Genomic DNA, 27,626 nt, shown 5'->3' with positions numbered 1-27,626 from the left:
TATGATTTGCCAGTTTATGATAAAATTAGTGTGTGTTCCAGAAAAGCCTGGAGGGAACTACCAAATAAAGGCAAAAAAATTTAGGACTTTAGTCAGATTCACCAGGGACCAGAGGAAAAATTCTCATATTTTCTAGCATGCCTTTACCAGGGAGCAAAGAGATAATTGGTGATTTGAATGCTTCAGAGGTTTTGGTCAAACAATTAGCTTTTGAGAGGATATCCAAGTGCATCCCATTACCGCTTGCGTGCTGCCCTACTTGAAAGATTATGAAGCAACTGGACCTCCCTAAATATACTTGAACCATCCTTGTAATGAATCTGCTTCATTACTTCTGGTGTTCACAAAGAGTCTTTGGAGAACAGGCCCCCTTCAGCACTCCAGGCTGTGAACTGGCCACACCCAAATCTTTCTCATCTCCTTAAGTTCTCAGAAGGTATTGTGGATCTGACACCAAGGGAGTGGGTGTGCTGGGTCGACTACTGATCACGTGAGTATATGGAAAATTCCCTCCTTGGAAACCATCTCATCAGGGGAAGTGTCTCTCTTCCACTTGAGGTCAGGCAGGAACTTCCACTAGTCCCTGATGGTGGAGATGAGGAGGCAGCTTCCCTCCACAGGTGAGAGCAGTCTCCTGAGGATGACCTTACTTAGCCCAATTCTTCTCCCTTAAATGCAGCTGATGCTCAAGTCCTCTTGGGTTCTTCTCTACATGCAACTTCCAAAGAGTGACCCTGGACACATGGACACTTAACACGCAACAGTTTCTTTCAATCCACTTTGGACTGCTAGAGAGAAACTATCTGCCTGGAAGAGTCTTTCTAAGGGTGGCTCTGGGCTGTGGACTATGGGAAACACCTGCTAGGTGAAAGCAGCTCTGCTCAGTCTGAGCCCCAGAGCCCCTCAGTCAATGAAGGAAGTGGAGCAAGAGGTTCTATGTTCTGGAGAGTACAGAATGCATCCTAGTCAAGGCGAAAGGAAAGTGTTGGTGTCCATGGATCCAATTCAGTGCCTCCAAAGGTCCCCATTTGGGAAACCCAATTGTTACAGGTCAGAACCCTTCCCAGGGAGAAGGGGGAGTTGACTCAGGACCCATGGTATTCTTGGCATGTAGGATAGAAGAGAATCCCCACAGGAAACAGTTGAGCACATAGACAGAGGTCTAGGTTAGGAGAAACAACGCTGAGAGGGGTGGAAGGCAGCAGCCAATTCAGGCTGGGATGGATGATATGGCCAGGCTGGTGTAGAGCAGGGATCCTGTGGGCTTGCATCCCACTCAGCATGCAGATCTATGTATAGGACAGCACAGGAAGGCTCCAGAGCCAACACGTGTTCTGGAGTCAGATTGGTGTTCCACTTTGCATTGGCCCAAATGACACTGATGACTCTGCAAGGAGAGGAGAGCCCAGGTAGACTTGAGTGTCAGGGGTATTGTCTGAAGACTGTTGCACTTCCTAATGTCATCCACCTGAGACGGATCTTTCTAGTGGATGAAAGCTGCCTCCATGCATGGAGGATCAAGGAGCACAAGGGACTCCTGCTGGGAGCTCAGAAGAAAGGGAGACATTCTCTGAGAAGGTTTCCATAGGACAGGCTTCCTCATCTCCTCAGCCTGCAGGGAGTCCTCCCACCGCCCCCTCTCTCTCCATGTCAGATCCACCAATCACTTCTCAGAAATTCATGGACTAGCTGGATTAGGAATTTCGGGGCATATCTCTTTGAACTTCTGGAGAGCTGCTTTGTGTGCTTTTCCCCGTTTCCATCTGTGGCACAGGAGAGGCCTGGGAGCAGCTACAATTCTCAGGGTGTCTAATTACCAAGAGTTTATTGCTCCAGGACATGTAGAAAACCTTAGTACACTGTGACCATTTCCAGGCTGTGAGGCTGGGAGGGTGTTTTGAAAGTATATGTTTCATTGGTCGTTTTTCACTTGGAAAAGTAACAGGACTAAGAGAAGTGCTGTTGTTTTGTGTGAGTTGTGTGTGTGCATGTTACTATTGGAGGGCTTGTTTCTGTTTGTGTGTGCAAATACACCAGTGGGTTTAGAAGCCTTTTGGTACAGATGTTTTCATATGAAGGAAGATCCAGAAAGTATTAGAGGTTGCATGTTTTCAAAGCAGTATTGGCATTTCAGCCACCTGCACGGGAAACAGAAACATTTTCACTCTTTCACAGTTTCCCATGTTATACTGATAGGGAGATCTTCAAATCACTCTCAGACCACACTTTGCCATTCCAATGAAGCCTTTATTGTGGGCCAGCAGGGGACACTCTACTCTCTAAAAGCGAGCTAGTCAGAGTGGCGCACCCCCTTCTGTTTAGCCTCCTACTGAAGCCAGAAACACACCAAAGGTATGTTTGGGGGGTTTACCCAATGCAAGCAAGCCAAGTCACAGAAGCAGGAGAATGCAGTCAGGTGATGGGAGGCTAAGCCAATCCACATGATCCCAGTTACCCCAGGTACACCAAAAGCACCAGATACCCCAGTTACACCAACAGTGCCCAGTCACCCCGGTTACAGAAACAGAGCCCAGTTACCCCTAGAGGCACAGAGCCCAGTCACCCCAGTTATACAAACAGAGCCCAGTTGCCCCAATTGAAGAAACAGAGCCCAGATACCCCAGTTACAGAATCACTGCCCAGTTAGATAGTTCATGTCCTAGAGGGTCTCCACAACAGAAGGAAAAACAACCTGCCCCAGTCATGACCTTTCTAGTTGGCATAGCTGTTTCACAGAATGGAGTTCCTAAGCAAAATGGATTCAATAGACTAAAGACATTGGTCTCATCCCGACCAATAGGTAGTGGCTGTCTTTTTGGGGAGATTGTCCTCCAGGTTTCAAATTGGAATGGAAAAATTCAGAAAGGACCATACCAGCCTGTTGCCTTGAGCCTTCTATTTCTGTTCCACTTCCGTCTCTACACCTGCATATCCACCCCATTTGTCATCCCATAGACAGCCTGTGGAAGGTGGCCTGAGCACATTGGACAATCCCCTGGAAACCCCATTCAGAGGAGTCTCTCCTCTGAGTTCTGGACAGGTGGCTGTGCGTCAGAGGCAGGGTCCGTGGCTGTGCCAGAGCTTTCTGAAGACCCAGGCTTTGCTCCTACTCCATAGCTAGGAAGGTCCTGTGACCCCAGTGCCACCTGCTCCTGCATCTTTGCTTCCTCAGCCCGAGAGACCCTGCAAATCATTGGAGCCCCAAAGGCCATTCTTCCCTGATACGGTGTGCCTCACTCCATGTCACTATCCTCAGAGGAGGAGGATACCTGAAGGTCTTCATAGAGGACACTCAGTGGCTCGTGGGAGCTTGGCCTCTCCGACTCATCAAGATAGGGAGGTGTGTCAGCAAGAGCACTGGTCTTTGCAGCAGGAGAGGAAGGGAGATCGGCAATGAGCCTGGATCTCCACCAGTTCTTGTGCATTCTCTTGAAGAGCATTCGCAGGGGCTGTCGGGGAACACAGCCGGGTGCTGGTGGACTCGATTTGGTGCATGGCTCGACTGGATTCAGGAAAGGGCTTTCCTTGGGAGGGCGAAGATCCATGCTGGAATCATGGGCTGGAGTTTTTCTGATCACCTGGGGTGACCCTTTTAGTCCGATACCACTTGTGTCTTGCCAAGCAGGCAGAGACTTCCTAGCCTCCGAGCCTGGCCTGCAGGTGTTCCCCCGTGGAGTGGGACTGTGCCCCAGCCTGAGTTTCTTTGGGGAGTTCTGGCCAGTCTGGATGTGGACCTGAGCTTGTCTCTTGCCTGGGGCCCGGAGGCTGAGTTTGTGGCCCTGGCCCTGTGGACATGCTGCTGGCTGCAGGCAGGGCTCTTTGCTCACATCAGGACCCCTGGCTAGTGATGGAGGGTGGAGCACATGGCCCCCTCCGAGAATATTGCCAGAAGTCTGGGCAATTTTAGAGGAGACAACCTCTGGTGTTTCAGGTGCTTTCTTCCCAAGGAGGGCAGGGTTCTGCCCTGAGTGCCTTGCTGCCGGCTGGATGGTGCCCGGGATGCTCACATCCTGCTTATTCTGGATCCCGGGACCTGAGTGGAGTCCACCTTTGGGTCTCTGAAAGGGATGTGCGCTAGTGAAGGTGAGACTCTCATCCGAGCTCTGGACACAAGGCTGACTCTCCAACACGGAGCCCAGGACACACCTCGTCCTGGTCGTGTGGACGGGCAGTGGCCTGCTGGGTTTCTGGAGGAAAAGACAAACACAGGAAACTTTCCTGAGTGCCTGCACTCAAGCACCAACAAGGCCCACCTAAACAGGAATTCGGCTACAGAACATAGAGTGGAACAGGAAGACAAGTCCTCAGCCCAGGAAAGGAAAGGGGCGCTCCACCTCCACCTCCATGGCTATCAGCCAAAGACCCATTCCAAGAACGACGTGACATGTTTCAGGGCACATTGGGAAATATCCCGTTCTTAATCGGAGGTCTCATGCATTGAGATGGGCAGGGCTCTTTTGTGTGTTCTTCCATGGGATGTCGATGGCTAATGCTCCTCTCAGCAGATGTGGCCACTGAGGAGTTGGCCTACAGAAGCTGAGAGTGTTCTCCCACTTTCAATAGGAATATGCCTGCATTGGACATTGTGTCCTTTGAGAGGTTGGAGTCAACTCTGGCCCCATGAGCCCATGCACCACGTCATGGGGAAGATGAAAAAAGTACCACACAAAATTGGAAAGAGCAAATGTGAAAGACCCCCAAGCTTGAGTCCCATGGGGCTTAAATGTTGATAGCAAATCCCTCAGGCAGAAGGGCCACAGAGAAGGAATTGATCAGGCTTCTCCAGGACACCAAAAGAGCAGGCCACCATGCACATACTCACCCTTAGGTAGGCACTGGGTTCTGTCTCTTCCTTCCATTTGGTTTGCTGCCTCTCCTGGGGTCTCCTATAGGTACTCCATGTCTGGAGTAGAGCCTCTCCCCGTTGTTCGTCTTCTTGCCTGCAGAACACACGATGGTATTTGGATGGATGCAGGGGAGGGAGCAAAATGAGAGGTGCCCGTTTTCTTAGTGTCTCTTGTGCTACCCTGGGTTCTCCCCCAAGTCTGTGCCTTTCCTCCTACAACACCCAGTCCCTACATCCAGGAAGCCCTTCTCATTTACCACTAAGTAGTTCCATGTGGACACATTGCTTTTGTGCCTCCCGTGGTCATGTTCCTAGTGCTGCCCTGACCCCCTTCCCTTTCTGAATTGAATGCACAGGAGAATGTGCTGCAGGCTCTGGCTTTGGGACATGGAGTCCTAGTCTATCTCTCTCCACTGACCCAGTCATTAGCTGCATGTGAATGTGTGGAGAGGACTATGTGGAGAAGGAGAGACACCACCCCGCTGGAGTTCCATGTCCGAGGCTTGGATCCCAGCTTCCCCATCCCTCACCTCTGCACCTGGCCCTTCATTCTGGATGGCTGCTCACAGGCCCCTGTGTTCTGGAGATTCCTAGGCTTGCTTGGTGCCTGGTTCTCCTTCTCCTTCTTTGGGCCCAAGGGTTGTGGGGCCAGCGCACCATCCCAGCGCTTGATGGGGCATCTTCTGCTCCTCGCAGTGTGTCCAAAAGCCCCACAGTCCTTACACTTCAGCTGTCGGTGGAAAAGCACAAGTTGTCAGGAGTCGGCCCAACCACAACCAGCTCTGCCCTTTTACAGACAAAGAGAGATTTTAAGTCTTAGTTTCCTCTCGTTGTAGGTCAGGAACTCAGGCCTGTGAGCCATGAATTTCTAGGGATTTTCAGGTCCTAGAACATGTTTGTGGAATCACCTATTATGAAGGGGCACTGGAAGGAAGGTTTGGATGTTGCAACTTGAGGAGCCTGGGCCAGATTTCAACAACAGGACAAACGTTGGGATGCATGGGTTTCAAGTGGTTCCAAAAGATGACTCCTCCCATCCTAGGAAAGGACTAAGCTGAGAGGAGGTGCCCGGGCAGGTCCTCGTGGGGTGGAATGGGAGAATTGGGTGGTAGAGGCAATCTGAGAGGACGTCACCACGATTCTGACCTGTGTCGGGCCCTGGCTTCCCATTGCCTCCAATGTCCACATACCCTGGGGTCCTCCTCTTCAGGGGGAGGAGCCCTATGCCCCACAGCTCCCCTCTGCTGGTGCTTCTTATTCTGGATTTGCATGAGGCTCGGGGCCAGAGGCTGTGAGGCATGCTCTGCCGACTTTCTCATGTTCTTCAAGTCAGGTCCCATTCCCTCAGATGCTGACATTGGGCTCTCCTAGGTCCAAGAGAAAAGAAAAAAGTGTCATGACCAAAGTCAAGATGGGATCTTTCATTTGTTCTCCACATTTTGGCATGGAGCACATCCCATGATCTGGGGAGCCCAGTAGCATAGGTGGAGCACAGATGGGTGCACAATCAAGGGAGAGTAGGCCAACTACTGCGTTTGACAAAAATAAGATACTCCATGCTCTTAGAATTATAGCAGAGTGAATGCATGATTCCTGTAGGTACACTAAAGCAATCTTAACCAAAGGGAACAATTTTGCCTCTATCCAAATGATAACCAAAAGAGGAAAGGTGAAGAGAGGTAAACCTAGTTCCTACAAAGAGAGATCAAAAGGAATTTCATCTTAATACAGAGATTTGCAGAGCACGGTTATCCAGAGTTATTCTTGACAAAGTCAGAAGTCATGAGCTAGAAATGCTAGTAGATATCCAAGAATGTCCTTGCATATCTGACCTAAGCAGATTGACCTTGAAAAATATTTCCAAATTAATGATAGAGAGAGCAAACTCAGGAGTGGATCAGTGGTATTGAACCTAACCAAATAGAGAAGCTGAGGACTAGTAGATATCCAAGAATGTCCTTGAATATCTGACCCAAGCAAATAGACCTTGAAATATATTTCCAAATTAATGATACAGAGAGCAAGCTCAGGATTGGATCAGTGGTAATGAACCTAACCAAATAGAGAAGCTGAGGACGTGGTGGGTTCAATGTGGAATTTCACCCAACCCAGCCTTCAAAAAGTGCTAGAGAAAGGTTTCTTAAACTCTTCTACAGAAAGAAAGGGAAAAAAAATCATCCCCAAGCCATGGTGTGGGGTCACGATGATTCTCTACCATAACATGATATAAGAAAAACAGAGCAAGACAATGATAGCTATTAAGCGGCAGAGGAGAATGAAATTCTGACATTTTCCCAACAAGCTGTGGATGGAACCAGTGTACATCCTTTGGTAGACATGCCAAACCAGTGTTTGTTCCTAGGTGTGGATACTAAGGGGAGAAGCTACCCTAAAGGGGGAAGGGGGAAGGCCAGAGGTGGGTGGGGGGAGGGGGAGGGGGGAGAGAATGGAAGAGCAAGTCAGAAGAGAGGGGAGAATGGGTAGAGGAAGGCTGGGTGAGGATGACCCAGGACTTCTATGTGCCTGTGTGGAAATAGCACAGGGAATAACACTGCTCTATCCATCAGAGGTAGATCCTATCCTACCCAAGGGTCCATAGTAAACTACAGCAGTTTTCATACACATTGATCCACCTGCTCACAGGTATCAGAATGCTGCATTAAATATTCTCTGAAATTGAAATAGTTCTGTGGTGATTTGAACCTCCAATGACCTATTTGACCCTGCTCAGCATAAAGAAACAGTCTTGAAAAACCTTAATTTTACAAGCACCTCCCCCTCCATCCTTAACATTTTCCCCATCTACATGTCTTCTAAGGAATCTTCTGTAAACTACCTGGGCAAATAAAACCAACCTGAGACCCCACTGTTCTGCTGTCTCCTGTCCGCAGGCACTCAGACAGGTGAGGGCTGTACACAGAGCCCAGGAAGAGACGCAGCCTCCTGGATGCCAGCCGGAAGGGGCAGTGAGGGAAGGGGGCTTCTGGGAACTTGTCTCCTCCCCCAGGATCACGTAATGCAACACGTCATCTTCAATACCACAGGTGCAATTTTAGGCCAAAATTCGGTGACTCACACCTTTGATTTCCATGACTCTACTAAGAACAAAGATTTGCCAGCCTTTTCGAGTCAGTACTTTCCTTTACAGAGGTTCGAAATCCATAGTTTGAATGACATTGAGGTGCTGGGAAGAGGTCAGAGGCCAGTTGACCTAAGGGCTTTGGAGTTTTTACAAGTTTGGCTCTCTGGGGTATCAATTTTTTTTTTTAACTGTGCCATTTTAACATAAGGATTCCAGAATTCAAAGAAATGCTGCCCAATGCTTTCATACTTTATGTGACATAAATAAGCTCTGCATTGCATTGACTCTACACTTTCATTAGAAGAGTATTTCTTTTTCTGCTGGGTTTGGAATGACATTTGTGGACATGCAAGTGCCCAGAATGACCACGGGTCTGAAGGAGAGCCTGCTGCTGAGGGCTGATGTCCCTGGTCTCTCATCCAAATCTGGTGGGGTTCTGAGCTCCCTTGGAGTAAAAGGGTGGGTTTCTGGCTTCAGCTCCCTGTCCCCGCCCCCAGGAAATCCCCTGAGGCCCTCACCTGGGCCAATCCTGAAATGTTGCTGCAGAGGAGAAATACACCTGTGTAAGTCTCAAGAGTCCCTGACCAGCAGGATTTTCCAGCACTCTACCAGGGCTCTTGTGCTGGTGTCGCTTCCTTTGTAGGTCACCTTGGATTTCATGCACACACATTTGCACTTCTCAATACACAGGCCTATGGGTACACAAAGCTACTGGTACCTCAGTAGCTTTGCTAATCTTCAATATCACAGAAAAGTGAATGCAGCCTCTACTCCCACAGTCCCCTTAGAGGTTTTCCTTTTTTGTTGTTAAATATTTTGACTTGCTCATGGACCTTTTGTTTATGCATTTATGTATGCGCAGGGCTTAGAATCAAAACACACTCACCCATGGGTGGGAGGCCAGTGCTCTGCAACTGAGCAATAACCCCAGCCCCATCTTTTCATTGCTCTTGAAATAATAGGTAGAATCAATTCTAAGCTAGCTACATTTCCCCAGTTCAAAACCATCATGAAAATCTATCAGGAAAGAAATCAAAATAATGGAATTGAAGAAAGAATGAAAATGTTTGTTTTTTTTCATGAACAGTTTTGAAGGAATATCAATTCAATGCATTGTTAGGCTGTAATATTAGTAGGCTCCATTCATAACTGAAAGTACATATGAACACACAGGCATATGCATATGAATAGGCACGTGAACACGTCCACAAACACACTCAGGCACACACAAAAACCGCCCCCCCCCACCCACACAAACACATGTGCACACATAAGCAGCTAGAATTCTTTTTTTTGGAATTCTTTTTTGTTTGTTTGTTTGGTGAGAGGAGATCCAAGTGCATCCCATTACCGCTTGCGTGCTGCCCTACTTGAAAGTTTATGAAGCAACTGGACCTCCCTAAATATACTTGAACCATCCTTGTAATGAATCTGCTTCATTACTTCTGGTGTTCACAAAGAGTCTTTGGAGAACAGGCCCCCTTCAGCACTCCAGGCTGTGAACTGGCCACACCCAAATCTTTCTCATCTCCTTAAGTTCTCAGAAGGTATTGTGGATCTGACACCAAGGGAGTGGGTGTGCTGGGTCGACTATTGATCACGTGAGTATATGGAAAATTCCCTCCTTGGAAACCATCTCATCAGGGGAAGTGTCTCTCTTCCACTTGAGGTCAGGCAGGAACTTCCACTAGTCCCTGATGGTGGAGATGAGGAGGCAGCTTCCCTCCACAGGTGAGAGCAGTCTCCTGAGGATGACCTTACTTAGCCCAATTCTTCTCCCTTAAATGCAGCTGATGCTCAAGTCCTCTTGGGTTCTTCTCTACATGCAACTTCCAAAGAGTGACCCTGGACACATGGACACTTAACACGCAACAGTTTCTTTCAATCCACTTTGGACTGCTAGAGAGAAACTATCTGCCTGGAAGAGTCTTTCTGTGGGTGGCTCTGGGCTGTGGAATATGGGAAACACCTGCTAGGTGAAAGCAGCTCTGCTCAGTCTGAGCCCCAGAGCCCCTCAGTCAATGAAGGAAGTGGAGCAAGAGGTTTTATGTTCTGGAGAGTACAGAATGCATCCTAGTCAAGGCGAAAGGAAAGTGTTGGTGTCCATGGATCCAATTCAGTGCCTCCAAAGGTCCCCATTTGGCAAACCCAATTGTTACAGGTCAGAACCCTTCCCAGGGAGAAGGGGGAGTTGACTCAGGACCCATGGTATTCTTGGCATGTAGGATAGAAGAGAATCCCCACAGGAAACAGTTGAGCACATAGACAGAGGTCTAGGTTAGGAGAAACAACGCTGAGAGGGGTGGAAGGCAGCAGCCAATGCAGGCTGGGATGGATGATATGGCCAGGCTGGTGTAGAGCAGGGATCCTGTGGGCTTGCATCCCACTCAGCATGCAGATCTATGTATAGGACAGCACAGGAAGGCTCCAGAGCCAACACGTGTTCTGGAGTCAGATTGGTGTTCCACTTTGCATTGGCCCAAATGACACTGATGACTCTGCAAGGAGAGGAGAGCCCAGGTAGACTTGAGTGTCAGGGGTATTGTCTGAAGACTGTTGCACTTCCTAATGTCATCCACCTGAGACGGATCTTTCTAGTGGATGAAAGCTGCCTCCATGCGTGGAGGATCAAGGAGCACAAGGGACTCCTGCTGGGAGCTCAGAAGAAAGAGAGACATTCTCTGAGAAGGTTTCCATAGGACAGGCTTCCTCATCTCCTCAGCCTGCAGGGAGTCCCCCCACCTGCTCCTCTCTCTCCATGTCAGATCCACCAATGACTTCTCAGAAATTCATGGACTAGCTGGATTAGGAAACTTTGGGCATTTCCATTCAATATGACACAGAGCTTTTTTGTGTTCTTTTTACAGTTTCTATTTGTGGAAACACAAGGGTCATGGAAGCACTTTTAGTTTTCAGAATGTTTGATTACCACAGATTTATTTTTCAAACCTATGCTTTCTCAGTTTACCAATATGTCTTGGCTGTTTTTCATGAAAGATTGTCCTCAAGGTTTTGAATTGGAAAGATTGGAGTTAGTGTGGACTCTACCTGCCTTTGGCAGAAATATGAAAGGAGTCAGAAAGTAAGGGTTGCATTATGTTTTCTTTCACCTTTGAGATAAGTGTGCCTAAAATACTCAGCTGCCTCTTGGGATGAGCCTTGTCCCCTCATATAGAGATCTCTGAAGTACAAATCTCTGATTCTGAATTTCTTGGTGACCCAGAAAGAGAGGGAAGACAAAGATCAGGACTGGTAGAGGAAATGCTGGGAGTCCAGAAACAATGGGATCAGACACAGACACTGGTCTGAATGACAGAGTTTTCTTTTGGGATTTCTATTGGGACTTTTCAAATGGGCACATGTAGTTTTTTATTTTGTGCAGATAATAAAAATGGGAGTTGGTATGCTGGTGTATATATGGAACTGTAATGTCAGTAGGAGGCTCAACTGTCAGTCTGTTGTTCTGTGACTGAATTGGACAACACTTGCTGATTGCTGGGACCTCTGTTCTGGCCTGCAATGGGCATTCTTGACTGTAGAATGTGATGGTGGAAAACATTGTGGACACTTTCCTTGTCCTGTCACAATGAATGATCTTATCTACAAAGAAAAGGGAAGAGTGGGACAAAATTCCTCCTGTATTATCATCTTTCCTTCCATAACTAAGCATATTTTAAGTGTTCTCTTACCATTGTGTTTGACTTAGTGGGGAAAGTACTAATGCATGTGGGAATTACATATCCTGAGAGATCCTTGTCTTCGCTTTCTCCTTTTAAGATAGTCCTGATTTTTGTCTGCCCAGGCTTGCTTTTCCATTTAATTTTTGTACGAGGTTCAGAAATGTTCATGACCTTTGATTTCTAGGGTCTTTTTTCAGGACTGCAGTTTTCTTTCATCTGGCCCATCTGCTCCATTGAAGTGCCCACTGGATAATTGCACACCCACGGGCAGGGACACACCTCAACACTCTCATTCTCCTAATTTTCCAGAGACTTTTCCTATGACCAGAATTACAGGCAGGAAAGGTTCACATGAAGAACTTGAAGGGACATCCAGAGAAGACAGAAGATGTAAAGACACACCCTTTACCCTCTCAGTGGTAAGTTCTGTGGATTTGAATAGTGGTGACAGAGATGGAAGACATGGCCATGGTTTAATTAGAGTCTGAGCACATCTGCCTGCCTCAAGGCCTCAGCAAAATCTCTGGATAGTTTGAATTTACTGAAACCTTTAAACGTGTTCAAATGAACACATTTCATCTTAAAAATATACTTCAGTTCATAAGCTCTAGCATGAAATTGTGCAACTCAACTGCCTCCCCCGCTAGTGCAGGAGACTGTCACACTAAAATGTTAACACCCCTCACCGAGGGGCAGCTGTCTCTCCCTCTGGGGAGGCCACATTCTCCCTCCAGTCCCTATTGTTTGCTTCACCACAGTGCATCTCTACACAAATCCCTGTCTATGACTTTAAGTGGGGCATGTGGAATTTCTATTCTGTCATGAATGCTAAGAACCCCATGCGTCCCGAGTCAAGGTCCTTCTTCCTGGGAAAGTTTCAGACCTGTAACTTCTTGGTGTCCCTAACGGGGACCTTTGGAGGCACTGAATTTGGTCAATTTACACAAGTACTTTCTTTTGGCCTGACTAGGATGCATTCTGTTCTCTCCTGTACATAGAACCTCCTCCTCCACTTCCTTCATTGACTGAGGAGCTCTGGGGCTCAGACTGTGCAGAGCTGCATTCACCTAGCAGGTGTTTTCCGTATTCCACAGCCAGCGACAGAGGTAGAATGACACTTCCAGGCAGACAGTTTCCCCTAGGAGCCTTCGGAGTCCCCAAAGGACATTTAAAGAAAGTGTTATTCAAGTGTGCATGTGCCCAAGGTTACACTGGTGACCCTGCAGGTAGAGAAGGACCCAAATTAACTCTAGAGTCAGCTGGATTTCATGGAGAAGGTGTGGGGTCAACAATGTCATCCAATTGATACTGGTCTCTCCTGATGAGGGAAGCTGCCTCCATGTCTCCACCATCAGTGACTCCAAGGATTCCCTGCCTGACCTCAAGAGGAAGAGAAACTCTTCTTCTGAGGTGGTTTTCCAAGGACAGGATTTTCCATATCCTCAGTTGATCAGTGCTCTACCCACCACACCCACTCACTTGGTGTCAGATCCACAATCCCTTCTAAGATTTTAATTGGATTAGAAAGCTTTAGGTGAGGCCAGTGCATTTTCTGGGGAATTTGGGTGTGTTCCTTATGCAATTATTTTGGTGAAACACCTTATGCATAGAAGCCAATTTCATTATCAGGATGGTTTAAGAATTTTCAGAGAAATCCAATCATTTAATACAAATCCTAGACAGTGCTGCAAGGAGTCTGTGATGGAGAAACAGTTGAATTAAGTTTCCCAAAACAAGGAAAAGAAAGAACTCCACAAAAATTTATACCTCTGTGTGTGTGTGTGTGTGTGTGTGTGTGTGTGTTTGCATATTCATATGTACTTTTAGTTCTGGAATTCTCATGCTAACAATGTATGCTAATAATATATTAGTGTTTGCATTCATTAAAAATAATCCATGAAAAGAAAATATTTTCATTTTTTCTTAATTAACTAAATTGTCTGTTTTTCCTGACAGATTTTTATGATGTTTTTATATTGGGAAAAATAGTTTATAATGATTTTTACCTCTTTAAAAAAAATGAAAGGAGTCTGGGAGTAGAGCTTGTCTTCAGTTTCCTGTGACATTTAAGATAAGTGAGCATAAAATCCTCAGGCACCATGTGGTCTGAGCTCTGCACCCTCCCACCAGTGCTTTGAGCAGTACAAATCTCTGTGAGTGGAATTCTTGGAGACATAGGAAGGGAGGGACTCTAGCAGGAGAGGACTGGAAGAGTGCTGGGAACTACTGTTGGTCAGGGGCGGTGGACAGGGACACTGGCATGTTTCCCATTTGCCACACACTGAATGAGTTGGCCAGTTGAGGGCCTGAGTGGACTCCCCTGGAGCAGGGCTGAAGCAGAACCACACTTTGCTCCTGCAGTGGAACTCAGAAGCCCCCAGATTCTCGTGGGAAACAGGGTCATCAGCCCTCAGCACCAGGATATCCTTCACCATGTGGAAATGCTGGGCCCTTCCATGTCCAGAAATGTGATTCCAAACTGTGGACAAACGGAAAGATTTTTTCAATATAAACAGGGATTCATATTCTCTTCATGATAAAAATAGTTCTCATAATATTCAAAGCATTAAAGCACTGTAGTTCATGTCTTTTAATTAAGGCATCATTAAATAAAATGGTAGGAAAGAAATCTTTCAGACCCCAGAGAGCAAAATTTGTAAAAACTCAAAGTCATTCAGGTCAACTGGCATGTGCAATCTACCCAGGGTCTCAAAATCCTTCTAACTACTGATTTTAAACCTGTTTCTGAAAAATATTGGCTGAAAGAGATTGACACTGAAGTCAAGGAAGCAGCACGGTATCTAGAATACAATGATTCGCAAAAACATATACTGAGAGAGTCATATAGTGCAAAGGTGCGAGTGATTAGCAAGTAAGATGTGAAAGAAAGAAAAGAAGTTTAAATTTAAAACAACTAGAGTCGTATTCAATAGATTGCTCAACCTCAGTGTTGATTAAAATAATTTATGGTGTCTACATTATGCAATTCATGCCATATTAGAAAATAAAATCATGTGTTATGTGTTGTTAGTAATCTGTTAAATTGTTTCCTACATTTTATGAAGTGTCATTGGCTATTGTGATTTTGAGGGCGCTCTTACTGTGGTTGTAACCTATGGAGGCCTCTGTTGTCTGGTCTCTTCAGGTTTTCAAATGCTCTAATTTGTTGGAGCACATTCTGCGAGGGACTCTGTTGCTTCTGTTGTGTGAGGGTATCCAATGTAATCAGAAAGGGAAGTTCAATCTCCAGTCCCTATTAGAGAGGAGAGAACCTGTCAATGTCATTGCCATCTCTATAGTGACATGCATTTAATATTTACTGCTGATCTCTACAACTGGGTTAACCAATGAGAAAAGTGGTAAATAAATAAAATAGACTGGCTTAAGCCTGAAGCATGAGTCATACTGTGAGCACTACTCAACTGATTGGAAGAAGAGGGTTAAGAAGACAATTGCAATGAAACCACGTGAGAAAGGGAAGGAGACAGCAGAAGGGAGAGTGAAGCAGAAGGGCAGTTGAGGGAGCAGAGAAGCAAAGGAGTGGCTGAGTGAAAGTTCAGGTGATGGACAAGTTGTACTCAACACAACCTTTGAGGAATAAATAATAGAACATTTCTAAGACACTGGAGAGAAAAGAAGCAGCATAACAAGAAACACAAAGAGATCTCTGTTTTCTCTTTGCTGAGGATTTTTAAATGAAGATGTTTCCATGGTTTTCACTGTAACGTCCCCTGGCAATAAGGGTGTTTGTAAAAGAAATCATCCTATCCATTGTTGCTAATTTACTTTGATCCAAACTGGACACAATTTTCAGGGGTCTCTCTGCTAAGCTCTGCCTGCTTTTACCTGAGAGTGAGTATGAAGGAGAATTTCCTGTTCAGAGCATAACTAACCCACAGTGTGGCTCTGTTTTTCTATCTGCGGAAAGGAGTGTGGCTCTGGCAGCAGATACTGACCAGTCTTCTGTCCTGGACAGCCTGTGGGCCAAGGCAGATTGGAAGACTCAGGTGATTTCCATGGGCCGTGGAGGAGTCTGGGGATTGCTTCCAGATACTTTTGGGTGTGTGGGAGCTGGGGCAACCTGAGCTAGAATTCTGAAGGTAGTACCTTTGCACACCACCCCAACTAGACCCAATTTTAAATGCCAACAGCCTTGTTCCTTATCAAGCAGTTTGACCACCACTTTGAAATGGAAGTGCCCATTGTTTCTCTCCACTCTGCAGACCTAAAGCCTGGTAGCCAAAGTTCCTATCCTGCCCAAATCTTCAGTAAAACTATAGCAGAGTCTCACTCCATGTCCAGATGGATTCATCATTTGTGCACAGTGAAAATCCAGGACACATGGCCTCTGTGTCTTGGGTACAAACAAAAGCAATCCATTAACAGAGCCAGAATAATAATAATAAAAAAAAAACTGCAGGAATTTCTACTATATTGAGCAGTAAGTCAACATGAAGAGTCTGTGGACTGACAGGGCTTTCCCCATTTTCTCATTTTCCTGGGAAATGCTGATGGCTCTCCCAAAATGATTCTTCTCAGTATGTGAACATCTTTCAGGCTCAGACTGTGAAATTACTGGACAGCACAGCCTGCTTCTCCTTTTTCTTCCCCACCTGCCACCACACATCCCCAGTGTTGGCACAGTCCATTCCCCATTAATTCTCTTTGTCTTCTGAAAACTGTCTTTTCTGCTTCTCCCCTTTCTGCTAGCCCTGGGAGACTCCACCATCTCTTCCCTGGTCTTCCTCCCTCAACTCATCACTGCAGAACTGTGTTTTCCACTCAGCCCTGGAGAGCAGCAGCTCTGCACTGGGTTCCTCTACTTGGCCATTTTTCGAACACCCTTCTTATTTTCTTTAAAGAATGTGTAACCAGTGCCCTAGCATTTCTCTCCTGATCTCAGTGACAATTTCTTACTCCGTTTTCTTCTTGAAATCTTTCCTATGTATTCATCCTTCATTGTATTTTCAAGTCCACTATTCTGCCAGTGAGTTCTGCCTTTTTCCCAGTCTGCCAGATTCCTGGCCAATTTCCTATCATTAGAATGTTTCCAGGCCACAGGATGCACACAGGGCTGTCTGTGAGTGAAGAGCTGAGTCATCTTGCCCAATCCCCTTCAGAAGAGGCCTTCCCTCACTGATCTCCAACTGTGTGGGAAACAGCTTCAGATTAGTCTGGAAAATCCATCAACTGAAAGGGAGTGTTCCCACTGAAGCCCTGATTAGGGTCCCTGTGCATGAAGGCAGGGTGTGTCCCTGATTAGATTTCATAACTGATTATCCATATATAAAAGGAAGCTAAGCAGAGGTCACCAGTTCCCAGAGAAGGGGCACTGAAGAGTCCAGGGCCTGGGAGAAGAGCAAGTCCCTGCTCACCCAAGGAACCCTGCTGGCTGTCTTCCCCTCCAACTCTTATTTCCTGGTGAGTTCTCCAGACAATGGGGATGGGAGCGCCTTGTCTCACAGGGAGATCAACCCTCTCTCTCTTGGAATTTGTGCCATCACAGCAGCATCTATGGTCTCTAACTTGTGTTGTTTCAACAGGGACTTCTCTACTCTTCCTGCTTTGACAATTAGGGAACCAGTTCCTTTGTCTTGAATCTAGGTTATGATCTTAGTTTCCTCTTCCATGATTTTGTATCTTGCTACTACCAACAACCAATATCTAGTGGTTATAAATTTAAATGACTCATCATTGAAATGGAAGTGAATTCATTTATATCTCTAATCCTTTTTATTTGCAAGGGTGAGATGGGAAGATTGCAAGTTCTAGGCCTTCCTAAGCCATTTACCAGGGTCTTCAGCAACTTAGGGAGACCCTCTCTCAAAAGAAAAGTACAAAAACTTAGTTGGGTTGTGGTTCTATAGTAAAACTCTGTTGTGTTCAATCCCCAGACCAAATGCCAAATACAAAAGGCTCTTCTGATTCAAGTGGTAGATTTTTATGTTCAGAATCACAAAACAGTTTCACACAGTTCTCCTTTTTCCATACTCTGCATTATTATGAATGAAATGGATGATGAATATCTTGCAATGCTGGGTTTTGTGTTGTAATCTAATTGGAGGATATTGTATTCTCCCTGTATATCACTGACATAGGTTTATATTGCTTTCTCACTTACTGTGGGTTTAAAGCTATTGTCATGTACTCTAGATTTGGTCTTTGCATTTTTGCCTGCTTTGCTAGAATATAAAAGGCAATGGGGAAGAACCCCCTCAGTCTATGTCCACTGCATATCCCCAGCATTGGGAAGAAGCCTTATCCCATCCCTGAGGCTGAGAATTAAAAGGTCTGTTTCATGGTTTAGATATGAGGTTCCCAATGGATTATGTGAAAGAATGCATGAAAGTTTATTGGTGAGAGATTGGCTTGTGATAACTTTCATCTAATCAGTGCCTGAAAGCCTTAAAGGGATTAACTGGGTGGTGACTGAAGGCAGGTGGGGTGTGGCTGAGTGTGGTATCCCACTGATGGTGGGCCTTTGAGTTTATGTTTTGTCTCTGGTGATTGACATTTTCCATTTGGTTTCTTGCCTTTATGACCTGTACAGTTTTCATTTTAGTTTTCTCTACATTTTTAATTGTTGTATTATATTTGTGCATGTGGATGGGATTTGTTTCCCACACCTGTGCCTGCACACAGTAAGACAACATAAAGTGGCCAACATCACTCCCCAGCATTTTCCTACTCCCCTGGCTCCTCCCATCCTTTGCTCCTTTCCTTTACTGATCTTTATTTAATTTTTAGGAGACCCACACCCACCCTTACTTTCCTTTTTCCTCTCTAGCTTCCACATATTAAAGAAAATATACTACTCCTAACTCTCTGAGTTTGACTTATTCCCCTTGACAGGAGGGTCCCTTGTTCCATCCATTTCCCTGCAAATAACAGAGTTTCATTATTGTTTCTGACTAAATAAAACTCCACTGTGTACACATACCACATTTTCTGTATGAGTCATCTGTTGATGGACACTGAGGCTGGTTCCATAGTTTAGCTCGTGTGAATTGTGCTGCCATAAACATGGGTATGCATTTGTCACCACAGTACAATTACTTTAATTCTTCAGGGCACATTCTGAAAGTTTTATAGCTGGTTCATATGGTGGTTCCATGCCTAGTCTTGAGACTCCTCCCTACTGATTTCCATTGTGGATAGACTCATTGACACGAACAGTGTAACAGTTTTCCATTTTATCCACGTCCTCTCTCGCATTAATTTTTATTTCTGTTTCTGAAGATTACCATTCTGACTGGTATGAGATGAGATCCCTGTTTAGTTTTGATTTGCTTTTCCCTAATTGCTAAGGATGTTGAACCTTTTTTTATGTATTAGATGGCCATTTCTATTTCTCTTTTTGAGAAGCGTCTTTTCAGTTTAATTGGCCATTTAGAAGGTGGGTTTCTGATTGTTTTATGTTTTAGCATTTTCTGAGATCTTTATACCTTGTAGATGTAAATCCTCAGTCAGAATAATAGCTACCCAAGCTGTTTTCCTTTCTGTAGGTTCTCTCTTCACATTTCCAATTGTGATCTTTGCTGTGCAGAAGCATTTTAATTTAATGTCATCCCATTTATTAACTCTTGGCATTAGTTCCAGAGTTTTAGGGCTCCTATTGAGAAAGTCATTCGTGTGCCTAAAAAGTGGTGGGTCGACCATAAATTTTCTTTTAGAAATTACATTATTTTAAATCTATGTCCAAGGTGTTTGGTCCATTGTGATTTAATTTTTTGTAGGGTGAGAAATAAGTGTCTAGCTTCATTCTCCTCATGTGGAATAACCAGTTGAACTAGCACCACTTTTTAAATAGGGGTGTTTTATCCAATGTGTGCTTTAACAACATTGTCAAGGATCAGGTGACTGTAGATATATGTTTTTTTTTCTGTTTATTCCATTGTGTACTCTTGGTCTCTCAGTCTGTATTCAAACCAGTACCATGTGGTTGTTGCTTTTATTCAACTGATTTCTTTTGCCATATTGTTCCCCCATGATATTCTGCCTGACTCTGGGCCAGGGCTGTGGAGTCAGCTGTCTATGGACCGAGTTCTCTGCAACTTCCAGTCAAGCAAACTTTTCCTCCTCTATATTGTTCTTGCCATCCCTATTGGTCAGAGTGATGAAAAAGGTCATGAAAACCCTATTTAAGTAGCTTACTATTTAGGTTGTAGGTTTGAATGGAAAGGAAAAGAACAGAGGATTTCTCATGGAGATCAGTTATATTTGAAGACAATCTTTGCAGAATGTAGTTTTGAGTGCAGGAAAAAAAAGGTCCCTAACACTGCAACCAGGAACTAAAACCATGTTGAAATATCCTGGGAGGACTGGGAATTCCCAAGGCTGCCACCTAGTGGTGAGGAATGCCCTCAAACACTACCTTGATAGTGAGGATACAGAATGGCTCTTCCCTAGTGTCTTCCTAAAGGACCTGGAAGGAGAGGACAAGTTGTACCAATACCCTTGCTGACATCACAGTGATGTGTCACTACTCCTGCTATGGCACATGGATCAGTGTAACTTTGCCTACATGAGTGACTAATTGGGAATCACTAGGCCAATTGTTAGTTTCTTCGAAACTGCTCTGCAGCTAGGTTGTTGTTTTCTGAAAGCTAACTCTCTGGTGTTTAAAGAGGAAAATTCAATAGAGGTAATTGGGTGGACCCTATTGCAATATGATCAGTAGCTTTACAGTAGAAAGAGTTTATAAAGAGATGTGAGCTGGGAAGACCATGTAGAGACACAGGGAGACATATACAAGGCACATACAAGAAAGGAAAGCAGGTCTCAGAAGAAACAGACCCTGCAGACATGTTGATATCACAACCCTAGACTCTAGCATCTTGACCAGCGCTGCCGAATACTAGGTTTCAATAAGGGGTGATGGGAGATTGGAAGAAATCAAGAGCAACACTTGCAGATCTTTAAGATAAAACAGCTGTGCTCGGATGGAGCGCTGCTCTCTGATGGAGAATTACACCAGCAATCTTTATTATATATGTCTCTGAATCAGATTAAGGACTATGCAACAGTATGCAGCTGTTTCCTCAGTTACAATCTATGGTTGCAATGTGCAAAGTTAGGAGCATTGTGCAGCTCTCAAGAAAGCCCATGGTTTAAAGTTACTAATTTGCAGGCAGATTCAGGAGCAGCCGAACTGGTGAATTATTGTTATTTTAGCAAGGAAGTGCCTTCATTCCCAGAGTGCTGGGCCTGAGATTAAGGTGGAGGCTGATAAGACTCTAGCATGGAGGACATCTCCACAGCAACAAGGCATGCTATGCCTTTGCACAGAGGTTTCCCCAATCACCAAGTTTGCCACAGCCATGAAGTCATCAGGGACCCCAATCTCAGACACTGCTCTCCCAATCACTGTCCCACACTCCACAAGTCATTTTGTTTTAAAAGCCACACTGTCTCTGTATTATTGTTATGAAAGCCCTACAACCATTCAAAATTGGTGAAATAATAAAATATTCTTAGTCCAAGCTGTAGTAATCTTTTGAAAATCAGGATGAAATTAGAAGGTGATTTGTCGACAATTTTGGAGAAGAAAAATTATTGTGGATCATGAAATTATAGATTACTTACAAACACACGTAAGTTTCTACAACTTTGGAAGCCAATGGGAGCAGTACTTTTGAGATGCACATCATAGTCAAGTCTTCTCCTGTACAATTGAGGAAAAGACATATAAGCATTTTGTTGCTACAGGGGCTTGGTGACAAGATGTGGAAAATGGTGTACAGATAACCAGATTAGGTTGATGAGTGTATCTCAAAATGAGTAAGAATGTAATAAAATAAGCAATGATAAGAAAAATAAGATTGTGTTTGGGAGGTGTGGTCAATGCACTAGAGGATCATGAATGGTAGAATCTGTGAAAGGAGAGTGATCTTTGAGAAATGAGGAAGAAGAGCATTGAATCACATGGGAGGGCTTGTGCTCTTGAACATCAGAGGTACTATTCCAGATCAACTTAGAGGTTCTGTTGGTGTCTTCAAAGACATTGAGCTCAGGTCATAGAAAAAAATCAAAACAAACAAACAAACAAACAAACAAAAACAACAATAAAGGAAAAACATTGCTATGTATTTTCCACTGGGATAAATTTATCATAGTGAGAACACCTTGCAAATCTTTGCTTGTCATTTTTTAAATTGTGAATTATCCTACAGTCAACTGGGTTATGTTTATAACCAAATATGTGAAAATTTGTAAGCATAGTCACACTTAATGAATTATTGGTTATTTTTATTATGTTTTGTTTTCTGTTGTGATTGAACTCAGAGATATCAAACCACAAAGTTACATACCCAGCACTCTATTATTTATTTATTCACTTATTTATTATTTTTCCATAGCAGGGATTGAACACAGGATTGAACCACTGAGTCCCTCCCCCAGCACCAGCCCATTTTGTATTTTTGTATTTTGAGACAAATTCTCATTTAGAAGCTTAGATCCTTGCTACCTCATGATTCCTTTCTTCATCCACAGACTTTTCCTGAACACAGTTTGAACTTTGAGAGAAGAAGAGAGCAAAATGCAAGATCAATGGCTATGAATTTCCAGGTGAGCAGTGAATGGCTTTTCTATTGAAATTCCCCCCCCCCATTGACAGAGATGCCAAGTCTTCAGTGCAAGCAGGAGTTAGTCCTGTACCCCACAACTCTGCAGTTGTCACCTGGGTCAGGAAGTCATCGCAGGCAGCTGATCATTTCCCTGTTGTGACACCACTATACCATGGTACCATTCCTGGCTGTGTACTTCCAGAAGGAATGGGACATATTGAATCTCACTTTCTGCCTGTGACTCCGTTTGAAATAATTGATGATGAATGATGCTATTTATTGCAATGATGTTTGGATTCTGGTGAATGTATTCCAGAGAACTGAGTGAGGAGTAGAACATCACAGCCCAACATGGAGGCAGATTTTCCAGCAGTTGGATTCTGTTGACCCAGTTCCACAGACATTGGAGTGACACTGAGAAAAATAAAAAATGTAGGCTAGAGAAGGCAAGAGAAAAAATTTATTTATTTTTTTCCAATTTTAAACTTAAAATATCATGGAATAAGTCTCAACCTTTTGAGAAGTCCCTCAAAATGCCTAAAATTATCATGATCATTTTTATTCCCAGTGTTGCTACAACTTACTAGTAAACCAGTTCTTCATATTTCATACTGGAAATTATTTACACCAACTTATACTAACTTCATTGATGTCCTGTCATTAAAACATACTAGTAAATAACATAGTAGTAGATAGAGCAAATTTTTTAAAGAACTGGATACGTGAAAGCTAATAAAAAACCAGAAAAACAAGATCAAGATACCAGAGAGCTATTCAAAAGTATTCTTTGGAGCTCAAGAGAGAAGTGAAAATGAGAGTTGTAGTATAGGGAAATATAGGGATGTTTGCTGGGACCCTGCTTCAGAATACAAATCTCAGAGACTGTCTTGTGCTGCTGAAATATCTGTCCTTGACCTTATTCTCACCTCCATGGTCACATCCTGAGAAGAGTGAATATTCCTGCTGATACCAAGATACATGCAGTTTGTTCAGTTCCCAAAAATTCTGGAGATTGGTTCAAGAATGTCTGCATGGTTTTGGTTGTAGGGTTATAATTCAAACATGTTGTGAAGATAAGAAGAAATTCATCAACCTTTTAAATATTCCCATTACTAACCATTTTATCTGTGAGGGATCTAAGATACCTCTCTGTGAAAATGACTATTTTATTCATAATCTTATTTCAAGACTGACAAAGTTTACTTAAACAATTGGGGATTTAAATTTTAGTTAAAATGTTTCAAGTAAAAAAATTTATAATAACCTATTTGAAAATTATTATTCCAAGTCCTTAAAAGTTTTACACATATCATTCCATATTCCTGTACTATAAATTCTATGAATTCAATGTATTGATGTTCTGGGTTTCTGAAAGTAAGAATTTTGGGTGTTGGGAATAAATAGGCTGGTGCTTTAACAGTTTGATCTCCCTGCACACCTAGATTCCCCTCTGCCTCATTCTGTCCTCTCAACCCTTCTTTTGTGAAATTGATCTCATTGGTCTTTCTAAACTAGCTTGACTATACTCTTCTAGGAATTGATGACCATTGAAGATGTAAGTATAAGTTTCACCCAAGAAGGGTGGGCCATGCTGGACCCATCTCAGAAAATACCACACTGGTCAGTGATGCTGGAAATTGTTAATCATCTAGTATCAGTTGGTGAGTCCATCAATGTTATGTATGAAAGATGTGAGGGTATACATATATCTTCAATCAACAGTATCCAGGATGGACTCTCTCTATTCAATTCCAGTCTGTTCTGATTCTCTCATAGACATTTTGATTACATACAAGAAAGATGCTTTTTTTAAAAAATTGCATTACACATCATTTTACATGACACTACAATGTGGTCAGCACCATAATGGTATGTATTTATTGCAACTAAATCTCCTGAATAAATGATTTAAAAACCATAAATAGACATAATATTTATAAATAATTATTCTTATATGGTCATTGTGCTTGAGGATTGAATACCAAAACTAGAAAATTCTGAATATTTTTGTGTGCTTATTTGGATTCCATTTGAAAGTAATATTTAGTGGAGAGATGAAGTGCCTGAAAGGACTGCTGATTCAGCATTCTTTGAATGTCATCCAGAGCATGGGTGTCCTTCAGTCCTCCCTGGTGTGGGAGCTTTCTATCTTTTATTCTACTGCAGTGAGGGAACTTCAATATTTTCTCTGCTAAATGGTTTCTCCCAGTGCCTTGGTTCTCTCAACTGTTGCTAAGTCATCTTCATGGCCCTGATGATAATGCACATTTCTTGGCAGAAACCCTAAAATCTAATTCCCTTCTTTCCCATAGATAGGGTATATGTTCTGTAAGTCAGAAGGGACTTTGCATCTGGAGCAAGAAGAAATTCTGTGGATGGTAGAAGGGACAGGATTTCTCCCAAGCCAGAGTGCAGGTAGGAAACAGAGAATTTTGTGTTTCAGTAGAGATAGGTGCCCAGCCAGTGACTGAGCTTGGAAATATTAAGTGACTTATTTATGAAAAGTACGTTGTTGTCTAAAACATAGTGGGGGATAATGGAAATAATTTCTCACATATTGACCTAGATCTTTTATTTTACATTCAAAATGTTTCCTCTATAATTTTATATTTATTGAGGGCAAAACATGTTACTGATTTTTTTTCAGGTCAATTTCTATGAATTCCTTTCCAAATTTCTCCTTTAAATTTTTTTCTCCATTACATTAAAAAAGTAATTTTATCCACATATCTTTTATAATTACCAGTGTTCTATTTTTCTAAGATAGACAGTTTTTCTTGACTTAAGCCATTTCCTCCTCAAAGTGTCAATTATGAACAAAATTCTCATGGGATTGTTGATACTCAACTTTGTCTGTCTCTGAATTTCATGCTACCAAATCATATTTCCAACTATTCTAGGGATGGAAATTGCAAATCAAAAATATGAAATGATATGCAGAGCACTTTTGAACAGGAAGGACACACCCATCAACATGTCAATGGTGAGTTTCAGGGATCTGAACACTAATTATGTAAATTAAAGACCTGTCAGTGGAATAAATTAGTTATTGAGTACAATTTCATGGCTGTAATTATGTTGCCATTACAGAATTTCTGAGTCCAAAGATCTGTATAGTTTTCATTCTTTGAGAAATTAACATTATTCCAAAATAACAAGCATTTCTCAAGAAGCAAATCTTTGAAATATTGAAGACCATAAAGTTAATCTGAGCCCCTTTAAATAAAATACTAGCGAATGGAAAATACTTGGCTCTCCAGGAATTATGTGCAATGTGTTTTGGGGTTAAAAGCAAAAAGATTTTTTTCTTATTATAATTTTTTGTTCTATAATTCTTATGTAGAAAAATTAATTTGTAAGTTTATATGGAGACATCATTAAGAAATGTTCATCTTCTTTACAAAGCAGAAATCTCATGTTCAAGAGGATTTCTTTGAATGGAAAGACTTTCAGGAAGATATGCATCACAACACTGCATGCATTCAATCTCTGTTTACTCACCCTGCAAAGAACCAGTGAGTCAACAAACACTGTAGATGATCCCTTGCTGATAATTTGTATCCAGATGAAAACAACAACAAAAAAATTATATCTCGTGTGAAGGGCAGGAATGTTTGAAAGGACATAGGGATTTTTTACAACCCAGAAAATGCAACAAGAATGACCCTGGAGAGATATAATATGAAAGTCATCTATGTAGCAAACACTTAAATCAAACCTCTGATCTCAGGAGAATCAATGAAACTAAAACAGGGGAAAAGATGCAGGAATGTAATTTTTGTGAGAAAGTCCTCAGGAATTGTTCTGACCTTACACAACATGAGAGAACTAAAACTGGTGAGAAGAAAATGAATGCCATGTGTGTGGGAAAGCCTTCAGGAAGTCTTACAATCTTCAAAGGCATGAGAAAATCCATACTGGAGAGAAACCATACAGATGCCATTGGTGTGGGAAAGCCTTTTGTAAATTATATAACCTTCAAATGTGTTGAGGGCCACAGACAAGTCAAGATGGAGCCTGGCACTTTGCCAGGAGGAGTGGTTTGAGAAGTAATGCCAGGGAGCCATTAAGATGATGGAGATCCCTTAATGACTGACTGCTGTATCTAGATGATGTTAATTAAGTTAAGCTGTGTGTAATTATTAAGATGATGAGGATTCCTTAATGACTAATTGATGTATCTAGATGATTTTAATTGAAACAAGCTGTGTATAATGAGTTAGGTATAAATACCTCTGCTGTCCTACAATAAAGGGGCTCCCACTGTTTCAATCTTCACAAGTTGCTTGCCACCCCTCGGTTATTTTGCCCAGCCAGACTGCAGCACAAATTCATGAAAAAACTCACACAGGAGAGAAACCATGTGAATGCCATGTGTGTGGGAAAGCCTTCAGTAAATCAGTTCACCTTAGTTGTCATCAGATAATCCACAGGAAATAAACCATACCAATGTCAGTTGTGTGGGAAATCCTTTTGTAAATCATACAACCTTCAAATACATGAGAAAACTCACACAGGAGAGAAACCATATGAATGTAATGTGTGTAGGAAAGCCTTCAGCAAATCAGTTCACATTAGTCATCATCAGATAATCCACACAGGAGAGAAACCATACCAATGTCAGTTGTGTGGGAAACCCTTTGGTCTATCATACTACCTTAGAATACATGAGAGAATCCACACTGGTGGGAAACCATATGAATGCCATGTGTGTAAGAAATCCTTCAATCAAGCAAGCCACCTGAGACTGCATCAAAGAACACACACTGGAGAGAAACCCTACCAGTGCCATGTGTGTGGGAAATCCTTCAATCAATCCTGTTACCTTAAACCACACCAGAGAATCCACACTGCTGAAAAACCATATGAATGTCCTGTGTGTGGGAAAGTCTTCAGTCTATCATCTGGCCTTAGACACCCTGAGAAAACACATATTGGAAAAAAAAAACATTCAAATGTCACCTGTGTGGAAAAGCTTTCAGTACATGCCCTCTTCTGAGATGGCATGATAAAATACATACTGGAGAGAAACCATACAAATGCCCTGTGTGTGGAAAGTTTTCAGCCGATCAGTGGGCCTCAGAGTTCATGAGAGAACACACACTGGAGCAAAATGGCATGCATGCCACCTATGTGGCATAGTCTTTGACCATCACTGTACCATTAAAAAATCAAAGAAGACTCACCTTGGATAGTGGTCAATGGAATGTAGCCTGTGTGGAAAGGCCTCTGTTAATACCCTAACCTTAGAAAACACAAGCAAACTCAATGAGGAGAAACTACATGAGTGCCATCTAGGTGGGAAAAGCTTCAATCCATCTTATTGCCTTAGACTGCGTGAGAAAATGCACAAAAAATCAATCATAGGAATGTCAGCTGTTTGAGATGTCTTGCCAATGTTCTGCATGTAGGAACCCATGATGGAGACAAACTTGAGTTCCTGTAACATA

General features: G+C 43.2%; 1 protein-coding gene and 1 pseudogene across 1 annotated transcript; one reads left to right on the top strand and one right to left on the bottom strand.

Annotated features, from left to right (window-relative positions):
- Positions 1 to 3,233: 3,233 nt before the first annotated feature.
- On the bottom strand, positions 3,234 to 23,108 carry LOC144250079 (protein FAM90A7-like). Its single transcript, XM_077792471.1, has 4 exons — positions 23,103 to 23,108; positions 6,037 to 6,213; positions 5,385 to 5,576; positions 3,234 to 4,187 (listed from the first exon to the last, which is right to left on the bottom strand). Exons 1-4 carry the CDS (start codon positions 23,106 to 23,108, stop codon positions 3,234 to 3,236), a joined length of 1,329 nt encoding a protein of 442 aa, XP_077648597.1.
- Positions 23,109 to 25,937: 2,829 nt separating this feature from the next.
- Positions 25,938 to 27,371, top strand: LOC144250078 (uncharacterized; annotated as a pseudogene).
- Positions 27,372 to 27,626: the final 255 nt, after the last annotated feature.

Source organism: Urocitellus parryii, chromosome 14 (assembly GCF_045843805.1).
Source record: "Urocitellus parryii isolate mUroPar1 chromosome 14, mUroPar1.hap1, whole genome shotgun sequence".
Taxonomy (NCBI): domain Eukaryota; kingdom Metazoa; phylum Chordata; class Mammalia; order Rodentia; family Sciuridae; genus Urocitellus; species Urocitellus parryii.
The sequence above is the reverse complement of the archived record's forward strand: the minus strand, read 5'-3'. Positions and strand labels throughout refer to the sequence as shown.